At 47.3% G+C, this 19,494-nt stretch overlaps 2 protein-coding genes across 2 annotated transcripts in view; both read left to right on the top strand.

Moving 5' to 3' along the window:
• Nucleotides 1-4,969: 4,969 nt before the first annotated feature.
• arid5a (AT-rich interactive domain 5A) lies at nt 4,970-8,149 on the top strand. The gene is made up of 5 exons (XM_084694998.1): nt 4,970-5,124; nt 5,308-5,360; nt 5,815-5,912; nt 6,040-6,211; nt 6,300-8,149. The coding sequence occupies exons 1-5, from the start codon at nt 4,971-4,973 to the stop codon at nt 7,587-7,589; spliced, it is 1,767 nt and encodes a 588-aa protein (XP_084551124.1). The 5' UTR covers nt 4,970; the 3' UTR covers nt 7,590-8,149.
• A 1,095-nt stretch (nt 8,150-9,244) lies between these two features.
• adamts12 (ADAM metallopeptidase with thrombospondin type 1 motif, 12) overlaps nt 9,245-19,494 on the top strand; it is an 18,232-nt gene continuing 7,982 nt past the window's right edge. The window contains exons 1-13 of the mRNA XM_084695337.1: nt 9,245-9,555; nt 9,938-10,296; nt 15,534-15,714; nt 16,063-16,283; nt 16,400-16,483; nt 16,634-16,758; nt 17,013-17,162; nt 17,840-17,983; nt 18,081-18,225; nt 18,364-18,456; nt 18,581-18,726; nt 19,033-19,202; nt 19,427-19,494. The exon at nt 19,427-19,494 is cut by the window's right edge and continues 66 nt beyond it. Of these exons, the coding sequence (XP_084551463.1) occupies nt 9,447-9,555; nt 9,938-10,296; nt 15,534-15,714; nt 16,063-16,283; nt 16,400-16,483; nt 16,634-16,758; nt 17,013-17,162; nt 17,840-17,983; nt 18,081-18,225; nt 18,364-18,456; nt 18,581-18,726; nt 19,033-19,202; nt 19,427-19,494 (1,995 nt within the window). The 5' untranslated portion in view covers nt 9,245-9,446. The remainder of the gene's footprint in view (nt 9,556-9,937; nt 10,297-15,533; nt 15,715-16,062; nt 16,284-16,399; nt 16,484-16,633; nt 16,759-17,012; nt 17,163-17,839; nt 17,984-18,080; nt 18,226-18,363; nt 18,457-18,580; nt 18,727-19,032; nt 19,203-19,426) is intronic.

Here is a 19,494-nt window from a genome sequence, read left to right as displayed (position 1 = left end):
CATTTATCTGTAGTTTTAACTGGCTTATCAGATAATCGTTGTCATTCTAGTCACCCATTATTTCATCTCTTTCATAAATTAATCAACAAATCAAGTGTTTTGTCATTTTACAACAAAAAATCCCTGAGATATGACCACCTCACTGAAAACTTTGTTATGTTGACATTTAAAGGTTAACATAAATGTCATACTCTATCCGCAAAAAAAAAAAAAAAAAAACTATAACCCAGACTAAATGAATGCTTAATCAATACATAGCTGATTGATTTGATGATTATACAACTAGCAATGATATAAAAGTGTACTTTTTCTGTTGTTTTATTTTGTTACTCTGCATATATAAAATATGTGTCGTTTTATGTTAGTGTTAATATTGGTTTTCTTATTATTTTATCATGACTTATTATTTTAATAGTCATTGCTATTTAATAATTATTGAATATTATTATAGTACTATAATTAATCACAATTAAAAAAAAACTTGCAAATGTGCAATTAATGTAATTATACAAGCATGCTTAATGAATGGTAAACTGAGTTGAATTTTTATTGTAGTACGTAGCCTGTGCATGCTGTCGAAAACTCCGTCTCCCAGAAAAACTTGCTGTAATGAAGAAATCTCGACCAATAGATTTGCAGCAATGTTCAGATGTGGTTACACTTCCAGATATACGACTGCAGACTGAAGTCGAAAGGCTTCTTGAATACAGAACTGTGGTGCAGGCAGATCATGTTAACAAGCGAACAAACATCGGTGACAAAGTACAGATTGCAATGGGTACGTTTTTTTTTAATATATATGCATATAAAATTGAGCTTGACCTTTTGCGCACCTGTGGAAGCCTAATGAAGTTTATCATGTAGTTGACAGATATAAATATCCGCAATTAAGAAGTCTTTCCGTTCTTACCCACGATCTAATGATGTAAATAAATGGCATAGTAGCAGATACACTTTTACTGTGGATTTCAAGTAGGTTATTGACTATCTGACTGATTGTTGCGATACCATTATTACAATAGGCTACAAGTTACAAATTACTTGTTCGTTCTCTTTCACAGTTTGAATTGAATGCTTTTACAGTAGCCTATGGTTGACCTGAAAAAAAGCGGCACATATCAACAAATTTGCAGTAAGATTAATTACTAGCTTGCTATTCGATATGATCTATGTGATCTATGTGTGGGCTTCAGACCACATTTTATTCAGTGTAATTTACGGTCATATGTGTTTATAATGTCAATGACATCCCCTTGTTTTGAAAAAGTCCCCCGTGGACATTACCGAAGTGCATAAATACGTTATTTGCAGCCATGAAATAGAGAAGTTATCGGATGCCGAATTGAAGTTAGAAGCCACAGCACAGGAAATGGCTTATTTCGAAAGAGAAGTAAAGAATTAGTAGACAAGTGATATCAATGCTGCCGATGAGAGTGAAAAAGGATGTAAACCATCTACACTGAGGTTAAAGTGCGGTTGTTCACAGTTCCCAATAATGAATAGTGAATACCCATGTGATGCTCTGTTCTCCTGACAGCACAATGAAAGACCACACAATTATTCATTTGTAAATTGGAAAAAAATATGTGTATATTAGGTGTCTTACAAAGATTAATGAACACATGGGTAATTATATGGTAATAAAAAGTGCTCTAGAACACAATTTAACCGTACATTCTTTTTAATTTGTCGTATATATTGTTGTAACAGGTGCTTTAATGCTTATATCAGATAGGGTACCACATAGTTGTGGTTTAGACTCACAAGCAGGATGTGGTGTTGTGAGTTTGCGGTTTGATATCACCACTGTATTGTGTCTTGACACTTTACATTACCAGCTGTTTCTAATGAACCAGTATTTCTCAGATAGACAGTAAATTAAAGTTTCTTAATTGCACAATACCACAAGTCACATTCTCGACAACCACCATCTCTCTTTGAACACAATTCTAGCCTGGTGTGTGTTTCAACATTCAAGATTCTGTATTTTTACTCTTTAAAAAGTAGTCTTCATCACCAAGCAAAGTGCTATTTTGCAGGACTATATGACTCATTGTTGTGCTTTAAGTAATGACCTTCATTGCATTGAGTGGAAGGTAATTCCTCTCATGTCTCACTGTGACTTACTGTCTCCTTTGTTCTCTGGCAGTGATGGAACCGGAAAAGAAACATGGTGAGAGTTCACAACACGGCACAGTCAGGGAAGAAGATGGGAGCATGGACCTGCCACCGGACCAGGTGAGACCAGACCAGGTGAGACCGGACCAGGTGAGACTGGACCAGGTGAGACTGGACTCTCAACTCACAACTCACATTAGGGCTTGGGTGCCCATCTACTGTGGCACGATTGTGATCAAGGAAATGAACGCATTTGCATCCTTTGTGTCCTGTGAATTATACTTTCAATTCCTCTAGTCGTGTTCCTTTTTTTCCCCTTTAAACGTCAAATTTGTAATTAGCTGAACATAAGATTCATGTAAAAGGCTGAATTGAAAAAAAAAACAGTTTAAGAATTGGAGAAGTTGACAGCCCGACCAACAGTAGATCTGTTCACCCGTTTACCGGCCATATTTTCACAGCCCATTTATTTTTAAATGGTACATGATCTTTTTTTCTTACCATTCTCGTGAAATTGGACACCTTTTTTTTTCTTCTGCTAATTAAAACTGAACTGATACAGGAGCACACAATATCAATCATCTGAATTTCTCAGTATGATTCTTAAATGAGTAAAAGTAGGATGATTATTTTCTGTGAAAGTTAGTGGGTGGTGTCTTGTTTGAGGGTGAACGCACACACGCCCAACCAAAAACTGCAGGATCTCTTCTCAGATATATTTCTGGTAATTGAAGATGACAAAACAAAACTCAGTGCAGAGATGCATCAAATTTCCAAGACACAGCGCTGAGAAAAAAGCTTGGTGGTTTCAGTGGTAACTACGGGTCGATAACAGCAGCCCAGTACATCACCACCAATCCTTGTGAGAGTCATATCAACTCACTGACACAAACGTCTGCTACGCAAATTTCCAAAAATGTGAATGCGGTGGAAATGTAGTCGCTGTTTACTGACAGTCCTTTGCATTGATATCAGCCTAGACGAGTGTGAGATCATGAGGTGCGCACAGCGGGGGGGGCGAGGTAACTGAGACGACTGCTGCTTCCTGTGTGAGACCAATTTCAGTCAGGCTGACTGATATCAATGTTGTGTGGAATTGAAACGGTTCTATAGTTTTAATCCTGTAGCACATCGCTTGTCTTTTTAATGTTTGCAATAGCTTTTGGTATTGCGAGCACAATTACTTTAGCGTCATTTATTATTAAGACAGGTCTGATTAGGAACGATCTCTTAAACGCAAATTATATATTGTCTCATGCCTCATTTAGTAGACAAAGACAATTATTTTGAATAAAAAAACAAAGATTAAGTATGTATAAAAACTTAGATTGTGCAAAAGTCATGGGCAAGATTTACGCAAGATTTTTACATGAATATCTTTACATGAACGTCTTTATTTTGTCACATACAAGGGGAATACACATAAGCTGTAATCATATAAGGGAATGAAAAGTACAAGAGCACAAAACAGTAAATGCTTTTCTAATCTGTATGATGGCTCTGTAATGGCTGTTGAGGGTTATAGAGAGGAACAGGTGGACTGGTTAGGTACATAGAGTCACCGTGGTTATTAAAAACTAGACTTGTGGCCTGAGAACAATCAAAAGTTTGGTAGCCGGGAGCCAAACCTAGGGGCCAGATGTAAAGATATATGACTCAGTCAGGGCTATCCTAGTTAGAACTTAGCTTCTTCACTATTACTCATTAGAGGGGCTCACTTCTGGGAACAAGCAACCACAAAGAGGAACTTGATTCAATATGAAACCATGTTTGGCTGTTACCCTGTGAAACGTACGCCACAGAAACAAAATTGTGTTTGTATTTGATGAATCAGACTGGAATATTGGAACAGTTCTTCATTTCTCTTCCTTTTAATGTTACTGTTCTTACTAGACATTCCATGAACCCAGTACCCAAAATCAAATCCCTTACTCAGAAGTTGACAGAAAACTTCCTACGGATCGCTGTGGTGTTCTGTTATATGCATATAAAAATAGTTTGATAAATGTGATAATATGCATATTTTACCAAACTTTTTACCATAAAGACATTACTTCCAATCGTTCCCATGGTAACTTTACTAAAAACTTTCGTACTGACAAACAGCTTGGTTGTAGTCATTGGTAGGCATGACACTTCAGTGAGCACGGCATTTATCTGTAGAGGGTGGTTTTAATCTGCATACATACACTGTTTCATTTCTCATTTTAGCTGCACTATGCAACTTTTTTATTTTGCTTCTTTCTAATTGCTTGTATGTCAATTTATTATTTATTTTTTTAGTTTGAGCCAAACTTCTTCATGGCATCTTGATAACAGTGTGGAGACTTTTCAGAACCGACTATGTTCACAGATATTTACTTCAGCAAATAACTGATGAAAGATTACACCATCTTTAAGATGTAGCCTTTCCAGTTTACACCTTCAGTGACATTCCATGACCCACTTCTGTGCCTGCTGAAATGAGACTAAAAGCCTAACGGAAGTTGTTTTCTTAAATACGTGATAATATTTCGTATTTGAGACTGCTTATAGACATTGGAGTAATTGTCAGGTCTAGACTGAAAACCATGTCTGTTGGTTTCCCTTTTAACAGGATGTATGGTGGTTACTTATTGAAAGTAGTGGTAAAACCAAACAGTGTTATTTTATGTTTCACTTCAAATCTTTTTCACTCAGGATCAGACAGTGTGACATTATTCTATTAGCATGCCCCCCCCCCCCCCCAGTATTTGTACAATGTTTGTTCTTATGACACCAAATATGACACAGAGTTCACACTACATGCAGTCAATCTTAATCTGTTATCCTCCCTGACGATGTGTATCTGGTGACGTTGAATCTAGACTGTCATGGAGATCCCCGATTCCACCAGTCACCGTGATGCCCAGTCCAGCAGTAGCACAGGGAAGACAGATGAGAGGTCTTTTATAGCCAGTCTCAACTGTTTTATGAAGGACAGAGGTACACCAATCGAGAGAATACCACACCTGGGGTTTAAGCAGAGTGAGTCCATGCTCAAAGCATATGGTCATCATCCCTCTTAATTGATATCTTTACACAGAATTATAATTTTCAAGATCAGTTTGGAATCACATGTATACATAATGCTAAATTTTCATTTACATATATTATTTGTTAATGATAAAAATAACAGCATGTCCCAATAGATATGGTTTCTATTTGCAGTTAACCTTTGGAGAATCTACAAAGCGGTTGAGAAGCTTGGGGGATATGATTCTGTGAGTACAACTGTACAGCAGACTAGTTATTTGACTTTTTTCTTTAAATCTTTTTTAAAAAACTATTTGAGCAGACAGTCACACATTCACACACAACAGCTTGTGCATGTTGCGAAAGACCATGCAGGTGATTCATTGGTGGAAAATGAACAGCAGTTGACAGGATATAAACATGACCCATCTCACCACATTAGACCACACTGAGCTGTCGGCATGAAGACAGATACGTACCGATGGTTTTGTTCTTTTGACTTGAATGAATTTTCCACTAGAAGCCTTGAATGCTCTAAGCTAGAAAGGCTGCGTGGAAATAAAAGTTCACGAGGACAAAAGTATTTGTTCAGCAAGGCCCACACGATTGTTTTCCATCTTGGTAAACAACAACGCAATTTTCTCTCCATCAAAGTCTGTTTCTTTTTCTTTTTTTAACACTGACTCCTTGTGACTCCCTCAGGTAACTGCCCGGCGACTGTGGAAGAGCGTGTATGACGAACTGGGAGGCAGTCCAGGAAGCACTAGTGCTGCCACCTGCACACGCAGACACTATGAGAGGTAAGGACACTGTCCCTGCAGAGAGAGAGAGAGAGAGAGAGAGAAAAGAACACACGGAACCTTCTCACCTGCCAGAGCCTAACGTCTGCCTGCAATGACCCCGGTCATGTGTCCGTGTGTCTGATAGGCTTGTCCTGCCCTTTGAGAGAGAGCGGAGAGGGGAGGAAGACAAGCCTCTGCCTCAAAGCAAACCGCGGAAACAATATAAGAGGGGCCTGGACGGCAAGGGGTGCAAGACTGACGGCAAGAGGAAGAGCACCCAGCTGGAGAAGGACACAGATTCTCCGGCGGTTTCCCAGGTAGTTGCACGATCTTAAATAATTCCTCTTCTCTCTTCCCTATGAGCGGGTGAAAATATGAACTGTGTATATGGTGCTTTTGTTTCAGGTGCAGAGCAGACCAGAGTCTACCCAGTGTCAGACAGGAGCATATGTGCCTTCCTCTCCATGGACCATCTCCTCAGACCGGCTCCTCGCAGGCTGCTCAAAGCCAAACAAAGATGGCGATGACCACTCGCATACCCTCTACACGCCGCAGCGCCCCCAGCTGGTCTCTACCCCCGCTGCGTTCTCCTGGAGCAGCCACAGGCCCTCCACACCGGGCGAGGTCATATCCCCCCTGGAGAAGAAGAAGCGCGTGGCTCAGGCCAGCCTGGGCCAGAGCCCCGGCCGCAGAGAGGAGGAGGGGAAGGACAGGCCCTCCGTCATCCACTGCTCCCCGTCTCCGGGCCTCCAACCCGGCGTCCACAGCTGCAACTCCTCCGAAGGCTCTCCTGTACCCCGCTCGTCCTGCTCCTCCCGCTGCTCCTCCCCTTACTCCGTCTCCTCCGAGGACGGCGCAGCGCGGCCCGTCGACAAACCCTCGCACCTCCGCCCGGAATCGCCCCACGCCCCAGGCCATCTCCCTGCATCCCCCCCCGGTGGAGTTCCCACCCCCCAAAGCGGCTTCAGTGGTAAAGACGTCCCCGACTCCTCCAGCCCGCGGAGAAGCGCCCCCCTAACGGGCTCCCTGCTGGCTGACGCGGCCCCTATCAAAAGCCAGAGTAAACCACCGGTGTGGAGCCCTGTCCGCAACATGACCAGCGGCCTGCCGGCTCCTTACATGGTGCTACCAACATCGAGCGCTTACGCCGTCATTAAGGTGCCTTCCGCCAGTGCCTCGAGTTTCACCAAGGTTCCTCACAAATCCGCGGAGCCTCTGAGGCCCATTCCTTTTCAGCCAGGTTACAGACATCTTCAGAACCCGAACAGGTCGATGCAGCACGACGGCACTTTGACCTACGCTAAGAGGATCCACGTAGCACCTCCTCCGCTTTACGCGCCAGAGAGAAAAGAGAGGTCCAGAACTATGCTGCCTAAACCTCAACCTTCCCAACAGGCCGTGTTCCATTCCACCTCCGGCATTCCCGTGTCCTACCTCGTACCAGCCTATGACAGAGCAGCTAGGGACCCTCGACATCCACAAGGCTTCCACCCTGTTTTTGTACCTGGCAACATGAGGCTGCCCCAGGCCCATCCCGGTCCAGTGTATCATCGCCATGTCATGACAGGAGGACCCACCCAGTCCGCCCCCTACGACCCAGCGCACTACTATCCGTATCCGTCTCCTGTGTGGAATATCCAGACAGGTTACAGCTTCCATGGGGGGAATCCACATTACTCTCACACCAGGCTGTGATCCAATGCCACTGAACTCCACTGTCGAGTCTTAACACAACAAACTGAATTGGGCCTCTGCTCTCGCTAGACTCTCAGTGTATGTGTGGTCTAATCGTGTACTGTAACAAGAGAGGTTTACTGGGAATTATTTTGTGAGGAAGCGATACCCCTGTGTGGTGTCTGACAGAATTACAAAAACAAACGACTTCTTGCATTGATTGCATTTTGCAAATGTATATTTTTATTTTTATGATTCAACGTACCAAATGTGTTAATAAAATGTTTCTCATCGTAAAGATACAAGTTCTGTGTGTGTAAGCCAGTAACATATTTTCTTACGATTTACTTACGATTTACTTACTCTTTATCCACGTTGAGGATTTTCTTGCCAAATTCAACATATGATACGTTGACGTCTGTTGGACCTTGCGGTATCCTGGAAATCTGGTCGGTCTGTTATGGTCATGTTCAAGCGGAAAGTAAAGCCATAAGGCCGCTCTAAGTGAAGCTGTGGGTCTGGTACCTTAGCGAGGAGTCACCTCTGCTGACGATCATGTAGACAGACAGCAGAACAATAAGCGTTCTCATTAAAACAGAGCACGGATGGCCCGCTGTAAAAAGAATTCCGACAGTGTTTGCTTGAACTCAAAGTACCCCGAATTCCACCCAACAAATGACTTCGAGCCACATTTAGTGGAAACATATTATATTGCAAACCCACGTTTAATTGCCCTTTTTAAAGCCCGTATCAAGACTGACATCTCTGTCGACCTGGCAAGACTGATGAGTATGGTGTTTGGATGTGGTGGCAGATTGGCAGAGGGGTGAAACTAAAATAGCTTGACTCTGGCTATAAATACCATCAGGTTAAAAGAGTGTTTATCACTGCATTTGTAAGCAGGCTTAGTGGTCCTGTGGGGAGAAAACACCCTAGTCATTCTGTGGAGACACGCACACACAGACCTCCAGACTCCAGATCTTAAACATAGCACCTCACGTTTACAAAAATGTCTGCATATCCTGGTCATGTCCTCTGATTGGTTGGATCCAGGGTTACAATCCAGAGCTTATATACGACCCACTTCCTGTATGGAGGAGGGGAGTCCTGGTGAGGCCAGGACAAAGCCTGAGAGATCTCACTGAGAGAATTGTGTGCACAGCTTTATGTTACACCGCACTGGAGGGTGTGTGCTATGTCTGAAAGCTTCCAATTTCTTTGAATGCAACCCGATAAGGTTGTGGACTATCCAGATTTGACCCCCCCCCGGGGATGCACAGTGGAGAAGCAGGGGAATGTTTAATGGGGTGGCCAGATGGGTCCTGCAGTTGTTTCGGTTATGGTACATTTATATACAATGTTTTTACCATGCTAAGTGTGCTAAAATGCTCAATGGGTGAGGGGGGGGGGGGGGGGCATTTAGAAACCTTTTTTTTTGTCAGTCCTTACAGGGGGTCCAGTGGAGTGACAGAGCTTTATAGCGGGGCGGCCGTTGCCACAAGCTGGGACGAGTCTCCACCATATGGCAGCCTCTTGATTGCACTAGAAGGCTCGAGCGCCGAGTTCACACACTGCAGCTGCAGATCACAGCGCCAGCTCTCCTCTCGCGCCTGGAAAGAAACTAGACACTAGTCCCGCACACTCCTCCCTCCCCTCCCTCGCAAAACTTGGAGCGTTCACCCTTTCTCCCACTTTTACCATGTTCTGTAGTTCTCAGTCTCATTCTTCCCTGCAAGTTCTTCCTCGACAGTTGACCCTCGGCGCAAGCATGACAGCGGTGGCTGTTGGAGCGAAGCGGTCGCCTCACCGCCTCTAACGCAATCGGAACTTCAATGCCTGTGAATCTTTGTCAGTCTCTTGATTTTGGTTAGTTGAAATATGCGATGTCCGCGGGTCTGCCGGGTTCTTTTTCTTCTTCATTTGTTTTTAGTTCTGGCCGCCAGCCATGTCGAGATCCCACTGCCAAGCAGTCTGCTCTCGAATCCAGGTCAGTGTTTCTGTTGGAACCTTGTTCCACCGCGCTGTGCGGTTCAACTGATAATATTGCCACGTGCATGATTAAGATTCAGTAGCCTACATGCGCATTTTATTTGTGTCGGTTTATTCTGGAATGTGTCACACACCAGTTAGACTATAGATGGAATGTCCTTATAAAAGTGCATCGAATAGTTTTTTCGAGAAGTCACGTCAAGTGTTCTGGTGTCAATTGCTTTAAAACATCAAACACCACACTTATTAGAGCATACATTTCTAATCCACGATCTGTCGTAGTCTAGATTTAATGCTTGCTGCAAATCTCAATTGTCTGAGTCGGTTAAGTGTCCGAATCATCTTTACGCACGGCTGATTACCCGTTCTGTTTCCAACAGGTCGCCTGTTCCAGCCAGGGTCGGATCTTTCCGTGGTCTATCCCGTGAGAGTTGACGGGGATAACCAGTTTGTCTCTCACTCTTTGTCTTACAACTTTGCTCGGGGGCGGTACAAGCGTGACCTGCGACAGTTGGAGGGACACATTTATTACCAAATTAACTTTAAGGGTCGCGAGTTATTTATGAATCTAACTGTGAACAATCATCTGTTGTCTAATGATTACATTCTGGAGAGACGTAACGGGAGCCTTAATCGGACAGAGCATCAGTCGACCAGTGGAAATTCCTGCCACCTCATTGGCACCGTTACCGATTCTGTCGCGCGTGGGATTGCAGCCATCAGCACCTGTGTTGGATTGGTAAGGACCCAAATAGCACGAGATAATTTTTTTCCGTTTGCAAGTAACATGCACCTACAGCATACGCTTTTCTTTTTCATTTCACAATGTGGAACCTCCGAATTTATAAGATGTACCTATTTCCAATATAGTATCACCTCCCGCATTTAACAGTGAAACGGTTTAATCCTGCTCTTAAAGGCACCATTGCATGAGAGAGGCCTGAGACGAGCTTGGTATGTGATTTAACTGGTCACAGTTCACTAAGCAAACCCCCTCTCACTCTCTCTGACAGAGGCTTGTCTGTTGGTGGTGCACCCCTTGAAGGGGCTTCCTGAGAGTGTTTGCAGAGCGACTTCCCTGCAGACCCACAAGCGGCAGTCCCCTCTCTCCTCTGCCTTGGCTCTCACCCCCCCTCTCTCTCTCTCTCTCTCTCTCTCTCTCTCTCTCTCTCTCTCTATCTCTTCTCCCATCTCTGTCTCTCCGTCTCCTACACCCCCCCCCAAGTCAAGCAGCCAAACTCTCACTTTGACCTAGTCTTGAATGATATTAGAATTTGCTCCGGATTCAAAGAGGACAGTGCATTCAGGTTATCAGAAGCATACTTCTGAGGGGGAGTCAGATGGCTGAGCGTTTAGGGAATTGGGCTATTAATCAGAAGGTTGCCAGTTCGATTACAGGCCGTGCCAAATTACGTTGTGCCCTTGGGCAAGGCACTTCACCCTACTTGCCTTGGGGGGAATGTACTGTACTTACTGTAAGTCGCTCTGGATAAGAGCATCAAATTACTAAATGTAAATGTACTTTTGATGCTGTTGCAGTCCATACTTTATAATGACTATTATCTGGAACAGATAAGAGGCTCATAATGTTGTCATGCAGGTATGCCATGTTGTGATACTGTTAATGGAGGAGAATGTGGATGAGAGGGAACTCCTGACTAACTGGTCATCTCCACTGCTAGGATCTGGTATTACAATCTGATTGGTTGCCTGTGCTGCTACAGCTGGCTGGAATTAGAATCTGATTGGATCTCTGTTCTTCCTGGGCTGGCTGGTACTGGTTGAGTCAGTGTGATGATGGCGGGAGAGCGTCTTAGAGCGCAGCAGGCGTCAGGGCCGTGGAGCTGGCCTGGGCATCTGGAATGCAATACTGTGGTCTCTGTTTCCAAACAAACACCGTCCCAGCTCTTAGTACTTGGCCCACACTTCTCTGCGGTCGCGACAATGAGGCTCAAATTTGTTCACCCCTAACAAGGAACTGTTGCAGCAGGGGGATGTAAGCTCAAAACAACGCCAGTTCTGAGGATCTGGTTTTTTCGTTGAATGCCGTTCATTGTCTTTGTGTTAATCGGGACTCTAATTAGCTTTTGTTCTTTGTAGTTGGAGTTGTGTGGTGTTGCAGTGGGTGTGATTGGCGTTTTGTGTGACTGTGGCATGTGTTATAATCCATCTCAAACCAACAGGGATGGACTGGTAGCCTGTAGGCTGTGTGATGAGCATGTAGCAGCAGGTTGTGGTCTGTTATTCTCGTACAGTATCCTGGCTAAAGAACTTCCTGATTTCGACTGTTCTGGAGGCAAAACATTCTTTACTCTTTCAACCCAGAGCAGTCGCCTCGATCTAGCGGTTATTTTTGCAAAGATTTTAAGGAATACTGTGACACTGTAGGTCCTGCTCCCAGAGTCTCTCCCTCTCTCCCTCTCTCCCTCTTTCCCTCTTTCCCCCTCTCTCTCTCTCTCTCTCTCTCTCTCTCTCTCTCTCTCTCTCTCTCTCTCTCTCTCTCTCTCTCTCTCTCTCTCTCTCTCTCTCTCTCTCTCTCTCTCTCTCTCTCTCTCTCTCTCTCTCTCTCTCTCTCTCTCTCTCTCTGTCTCTCTCTGTCTCTCTCTCTCTCTCTGTCTCTTTCTGTCTCTTTCTGTCTCCCTCTCCCACTCTCTCTCTCTCAAAGCCACAGAAGCAGGAAGCAGGAGAAAAGCAGTTCCACATGGCTGCTGTATGTAGGACACTAGGCCGTGTTATTGCAGCCTCTCCTGGATCTGGCACCCTCACTACTGGGGTAGGCTGGTTGGAGGAGAGGGATGGAGGGAGGGAGGGAGGGAGGGGAGGGAGGGGGGTGGGAGGGAGGGGGGTGGGAGGGAGGGAGGGAGGGAGGGGGGTGGGAGGGAGGGAGGGAGGGAGGGAGGGAGGGAGGGAGGGAGGGAGGGAGGGAGGGAGGGAGGGAGGGAGGGAGGGAGGGGAGGGGGGTGGGAGGGAGGGAGGGGGGTGGGAGGGAGGTGGGTGGGTGGGAGGGAGGGAGGGGGGTGGGAGGGAGGGAAGGAGGTGGGTGGGGTGGGAGGGAGGGAGGGAGGGGGGTGGGAGGGAGGGAGGGAGGGGGGTGGGAGGGAGGGAGGGAAGGAGGGGAAGGAGGTGGGGTGGGAGGGAGGGGGGTGGGAGGGGGGGAGGGAAGTGAAAGGTTAGGAGCTCGAGGAGTAAAATGGGGAGAGATGAGGGGAAGGAGGTGAGGAGGAGGGAGGAAGAGGGGGAGGTAGGGGATGGGTGGAAGGGAGGGAGGAATGGAGGGAGGAGTGGGAAATGAAAGGTTAGGAGCTTGAATAAAGTACTGGAAGGGGAGAGACGAGGGGAAGGAGGTGGGGAGGAGTGGGTAAGCAGCGTGGATTTGTCTTTCTGCAGTGTCTGTGATGCACGTCCGGTCTAAGGGGCTGCAGTGTCTGTGATGCACGTCTGGTCTAAGGTGCTGCAGTGTTTGTGATGCACGTCTGGTCTAAGGTGCTGCAGTTGGATCCCAGATGTATCTAACCAGCATCAACAGCAATGTACGTAATCTTCTGCGGAGGCCTGTGCTTACGAGAAAGAGGGGTAAACCTAGGACAAAATAGACAAGCCCTCTCTTAGGCCCAAGACACAATGCACACATTAGAAGCCAAACGTTTTGACATTGTCTTTCATGTTGGCTGTGTTGACTTCTGGGCATGCTCTGGCTGGTAGTTAAGGGATTAGCAGGAATACCATGAACCCAAACACCCGTAGTACAGTAGACCTTTCTGTGTGCTAAACATGGAGAGAGGTTCATGGATTGAGATATTGGGGAGAGAGAGAGAGAGAGAGAGAGAGAGAGAGAGAGAGAGAGAGAGAGAGAGAGAGAGAGAGAGAGAGCGAAAGAGAGAGACAGAGAGACAGAGAGAGACAGAGAGAGATAGTGAAGAGGTTCTAGTTTATTAGCCATTTGTAATGGGTAGCTACACCTATAACAATAATAATCTAAACCTATTATAAATATTGTACATCCTAATCTATAGTATATTAGCTGCTAGAGAGATGAGGACATAGATTAGAGAGTGAGAGAGAAAGGAGAGAGAGAGCTAGGAGAGAGAGAGAGAGAGAGAGAGAGAGAGAGGAGGGAAAGAGAGAAGGAAGGAGGGAGTTGCTCTAAATGTTTGGATGGGCCTCTCTCTAACATTCCTTGCAGACTGATATGCTCCCCTCCACATGTTAAGTATTTTAGCCCAAATCATAACTGACTGTAGATCAACAGGAAAACATACAGAAGCAATGAAATGACTCTGATCTGGTGCAAAAGAAAAGAGTCAGAATAGAACCAGAATCCTTGAGCAACAATACAACGTCATTTAGAAACTAGTCATAGTCATTAAAAGATTTGTTATGGATCTGGTATAAACCAGAAATGCAGAACACAACATGTATCACACAGACGCTAAGCCGAACATTAGCTTTCATATGTGAGCTGTTGTTGAGCATGTTGTGTAGTTGTGTAGAGTACACAGTCCTGCAGGCAGACATGGGTCACAGCAGTCTGCATGCTTTCCCAATGAGCTCTAGAAGCTGGGAGGAGACACTTTTACATCCATGCTCAGTCTCTCCCTCAGCTGAGATAACCATAAATCCAACCCTGACCTCAGGAGTGAACCAAGCAAACCTGGCAACCCCGACATTCTGGGAGAGCTGAATAAACCTGGCAACCTTACATGTTGATGTTTCTGTTTTCCCAGTGAGGACAGATATGTGCAGAAACTTGGCAGGCTAAAGTTGAAATTATCCAGAAGTGAGTCAGAACGGCTTCCCATCTGGTCCTGTCAGAACGGCTAGGATGGGTCTGCAGAAGGGTTTAAACTTAGAGAGGAGGGGCTTCCTTCAGTGAAGTCCTGACTGAGCATAAATCATTCGTTTACAGTATTACAGCATCAGTCATAAGACATTGTGGTGGACTTGGTCATACGATGTTATACACACTCCTCCTCCTCCAGGCTCCTTCTACCAGTATCATCTCCATCTCCTTGTAGTTCAGTCTTATTCATATCCTCCAGACCTCTCCTACTACCAGTACTGTCTTACTCAGTTCTTCCTTCAGGCTTTTTCCTCTCATTTGCCTGTTGGTTTAGTGATGCAGGGAGGGGTTCCCTTCAGTGCAGCCCGGACATGCCTGGACCTACCCACGTTCACACTCATGCAGATGAATAATCAACTGGACTGAATACCCTGCAGAGAGGGTGTAGCTGGTGTAGAGAGAGTGTTTAGACTGAGTGGTGTGTGTGTGTGTGTGTGTGTGTGCATGCATGCTGTATGTATAACAGTGAGAGAAAGAGTCAGCACTGGTAGGAACTTGCATGGCATACTTGGGAGACAATCTGGTGCCCCAGGGAAGGTTTGTTCATGTTACCATGGAACCTTGTGGATTCCTGCCTCTCTCTCTTTCTCTCTCTCTATCTCTCTCTATCTCTCTCTCTCTCTCTCTCTCTCTCTCTCTCTCTTTCTGTCTAAGGCAGTATTACAGACTGGGACATTACCTGTCCAACATACCTGTTGACTTACCTTCAAACTCACCTGTACACTTACTGTACCTGTAGACTTACCTGTACACTAACCTGTAGACTCTGTACACTAACCTGTAGATTGAGCTATATACCTACCTGTAGACTGTCGACTGCAACACAGGATCGTCTAGAATGTTCCAGGCCTGAGGCGAGCTCAGCCTGCCTGACATGGAGAGGCTTGATCAGTACTGGTCGTAAAATATTCCATATTGTAGACAGGTAGTATGTCATGAGTGACGTACAGTTTGGGGTACTTGGCAGACTGTCTAACAACTGGAGGCTTGTGTTGCGGTCTCCCTGATAAATCACTCAACAGCGCTCTACAACAGCCTCCAACCGACTCATAGAAATGCACTCATTTCACTGCAGTGTTGTGTTGAGTTAGGATGCTATACAATGCTGTGTGTGTGTGTGTGTGTGTTTCCCACAGCAGGGTGTGTTCTCTCTGCCCGAGGGCTCCTTCTTTATAGAGCCTTCCAGGGGGGGCTCTGCCGAGAGGGAGGGGGGTCCGCAGCCCCACCTGGTGTACCCACACGTTACCGCGGCGACGCAGAGGCGGAGACGCAGAAGCCCCGATGACCAGCACACGCCCAGTCCCTGTGGGGTCAAAGGTTAGAGTGTGTGTGTGTGTGTGTGATGGAGGATATTATATCTGTAAGATGATACTAAAGCCTCGAGCATGTCAAATACACTTTCTAATGTATGCAAGAGTCAGCTAATTATACAGTATGATTACCAGGTGTGTGGTAGCGTCTTGTCTGTGTGCAATAGCGTTTTGTGTGTATCTGCATGTGTGTGTAAGTGTAAGTGATTGCTTCCTGTGTGTGTAATAGCGTTTTGTGTGTATCTGCATGTGTGTGTGTGTGTGTGTAAGTGATAGCTTCCTGTGTGTGATAGCGTCCTGTGTGTGATAGCTTCCTGTGTGTGATAGCGTCCTGTGCATGCTCTCCTCGCTCCAGATGCTCCAGGTGACTTTCTCCAGGTGGAGAGGGAGAGGGAGGCGTGGGAGAGGGAGGAGCAGGAGGAGGGTAGAGGAGGGCTCCCCGACCCCCGCAGGGTGAAGCCCCGCTCAGTCAGCAGGGAGCGCTGGGTGGAGACCATGGTGGTTGTCGACTCCAAGCTCATCAACTACCACGGCAGCGAGAACGTGGAGGCCTACGTCTTCACCATCATGAACATGGTCAGTCCAGTCCAGTCAGCCAGCCAGTCAGCCAGTCAGCCAGTCAGCACATCAATATAACCAGTGACTTATCAATCTACAAGTCCTGAGTGAGTGATGGTGTTTTCTGTGGCTAGGTGGCAGGTATTTTCCATGACGCCAGTATTGGTAATGCCGTCCACATCGTGCTAGTGCGTCTAATCCTCCTTCAGGCAGAAGAGGTAACACACAACACACAACACACACTCTTGAACGCACACACTCCCGTGGTCCCAAATACACACGCTAACACAGTTGCAACAGTCATAACGCACCTCAACCGACGACTCTTTGTGCTTGATCCTGCCGTGTCGTCGTGTGTTCCCCTTCAGAAAGGGTTGAAGATCGTCCACCATGCAGACACCACCCTGTCCAGCTTCTGTGCCTGGCAGAAGGGGCTCAACCCTCAGAGTGACACACACCCTGCTCACCACGATGTTGCTGTACTGGTGACTAGGCAAGACTCACACACACACTCTCTCTCTCTTTCTTTTTCTCTCTATCTCTCTCTCTCTCTCTCTCTCTCTCTCTCTCTCTCTCTCTCTCTCTCTCTCTCTCTCTCTCTGTCTCTCTCTCACACACACAAACACCATCTCTCTCACACACACACACACACCATCTATCTCACACACATACACACACACACACTCAAACAACATCTCTCTTACTCAGACACATGCACTCTGTCGCCTGCACCCTCTGTGTCCCCAGGAAGGACATCTGTGCAGGAATGGACAAGCCCTGTGAGACCCTGGGCCTGTCCCACCTGTCAGGGATGTGCCAGCCTCATCGCAGCTGCAACATCAACGAGGACTCAGGGCTGCCCGTCGCCTTCACCATCGCCCATGAGATGGGTCACAGGTGTGTGTGTGTGTGTGGTGTCTGTGAGCGTGTGGTGTCTGTGAGCGTGTGGTGTCTGTGAGCGTGTGGTGTCTGTGAGCGTGTGGTGTCTGTGAGCGTGTGGTGACTGTGAGCGTGTGGTGTCTGTGAGCGTGTGGTGTTCGTGAGCGTGTGGTGTTCGTGAGCGTGTGGTGTCTGTGAGCGTGTGGTGTCTGTGAGCGTGTGGTGTCTGTGAGCGTGTGGTGTCTGTGAGCGTGTGGTGTATGTGAGCGTGTGGTGTCTGTGAGCATGTGGTGTCTGTGAGCATGTGGTGTCTGTGAGCGTGTGGTGTCTGTGAGCGTGTGGTGTCTGTGAGCGTGTGGTGTTCGTGAGCGTGTGGTGTCTGTGAGCGTGTGGTGTCTGTGAGCATGTGGTGTCTGTGAGCGTGTGGTGTCTGTGAGCGTGTGGTGTTCGTGAGCGTGTGGTGTCTGTGAGCGTGTGGTGTCTGTGAGCATGTGGTGTCTGTGAGCGTGTGGTGTCTGTGAGCATGTGGTGTCTGTGAGCGTGTGGTGTCTGTGAGCGTGTGATGTATGTGTGTTAAAAATGACACCATTTTCAACTTTGGCGAAAGGGCTAATTCACAAATGTCTATGTCATGTTTCCCTCCCAGTTATGTGTTCTCTATTTCTGACGGTGTGTGTGTGTGTTTGCTGAGCCAGTTTCGGTATCTACCATGACGGCCAGGGGAACGACTGCGAGCTGGCCGGCCGACACCCCTTCATCATGTCCAGGCAGCTGATGTACGACACCTCCCCTCTCACCTGGTCCCCCTGCTCCAAGGAGTACATTACACGCTTCCTGGAGTAAGACTGTCTGTCTGTCTGTCTGGAGGCATGCCTGTCTGACTGTTTGTCTGTGCATGTCTCACTCTCTCTGTCTCCTGTCCTCTCTTTCTTCTAGTCGTGGGTGGGGCTTCTGTCTGGATGACCGTCCCTCTAAGAGAGACCTGACCACCCCTCTGGCCCGTCTGGGAGTTCGTTACACCACACACTACCAGTGCCAGCTCCAGTACGGACCCAACGCCACTTTCTGCCCCGAGGTCGATGTGAGGCTCACACACACACACACGCACTTTTGTAGTTAAGTAGACAGGCATTCCGCTGTGCCGAGTGTTTCTCTGTACTGAGTGTTTCTCTGTGCTGTGTGTTTCTCTGTGCTGAGTGTTTCTCTGTGCTCCTGCCAGAATGTGTGTCAGGTCCTGTGGTGCTCCGTGAACGGCTCCTGTCGCTCCAAACTCGACTCCCCCATAGACGGGACCCGCTGTGGGCCTGAGAAGGTAGGCTGGTGGCTGTGTGTTTGGATGGGCGTGCGTGGGGGGGGGTGTTAGTGTGTCTCCCCCAGGAGTGTGTGTGTGTGTGTTGATATGTCTGCGTGTGTTTACATGGATGTGTGTCCACTAGTGGTGCATCTCGGGGGAGTGTGTGATCGTGGGCAAGCTCCCCGAGACAGTGAACGGTGGCTGGGGTGTGTGGAGCACCTGGTCCCACTGTTCCCGGACCTGTGGAGCCGGAGTCCAGTCTGCTGACAGGGAGTGCAACAGCCCCAAGTAAGAACTGACCTCACACCAGCCGTACTGACCTCCCTCTCCTCCTCTCCTCCACTCCTCCCTGCTCTCCTCTCCTCCACTCCTCCCTGCTCTCCAATGCTCCCTGCTCTCTTCTCCTCACTCCTCCTCCCTTCCCTGCTCTCCTCTCCTCCTCTCCTCCCCGGCTGCTCTCCTCTCCTCCTCTCCTCCCTCCCTGCTCTCCTCACTCCTCCTCTCCTCCCCTCCCTGCTCTCCTCTCCACCCTCCTTCACCCTCTCACACAGTCTCTGATCTCTTCCCTCCCCTCCTGTCTGTCGTCTTGACCAGACCAGAGTTTGGAGGGAAGTATTGCACTGGGGAGAGGAAGCGATACCGCGTCTGTAACACCCGTCCCTGCCAGAAGTCCAAACCCACCTTCAGGGAGATGCTGTGCAGCGAGTTCAACACCGTGCCTTACCAGAATGAGCTGTACGAGTGGATCCCAGTGTCCAGCTCAGGTACACACACACACACACACACACACATTCTAGTCTAGTTGGTTGTAGTTATAGGCATGAGGCAACAGGGGGCAGCAGATCCATAGAACCATACCACAGATTTCACTCATGAGGGATATAGACATTTATCAAGACAATACTGTCTGTTTCTCCATCTCTCACTCTCTCTCTCCCCCTCTCTTTTTCTCACCTCACGCCTACCCCCCCTCCCCCCCTGCCCTCAGTGAGTCCGTGTGAGTTGCACTGTCGCCCGGTGAACGAGGGGTTCTCCGAGAAAATGCTGGACGCTGTG

This window comes from Hypomesus nipponensis, chromosome 28 (genome assembly GCF_054491055.1).
Source record: "Hypomesus nipponensis isolate SF chromosome 28, ASM5449105v1, whole genome shotgun sequence".
Taxonomy (NCBI): Eukaryota; Metazoa; Chordata; class Actinopteri; order Osmeriformes; family Osmeridae; genus Hypomesus; species Hypomesus nipponensis.
The sequence above is the reverse complement of the archived record's forward strand: the minus strand, read 5'-3'. Positions and strand labels throughout refer to the sequence as shown.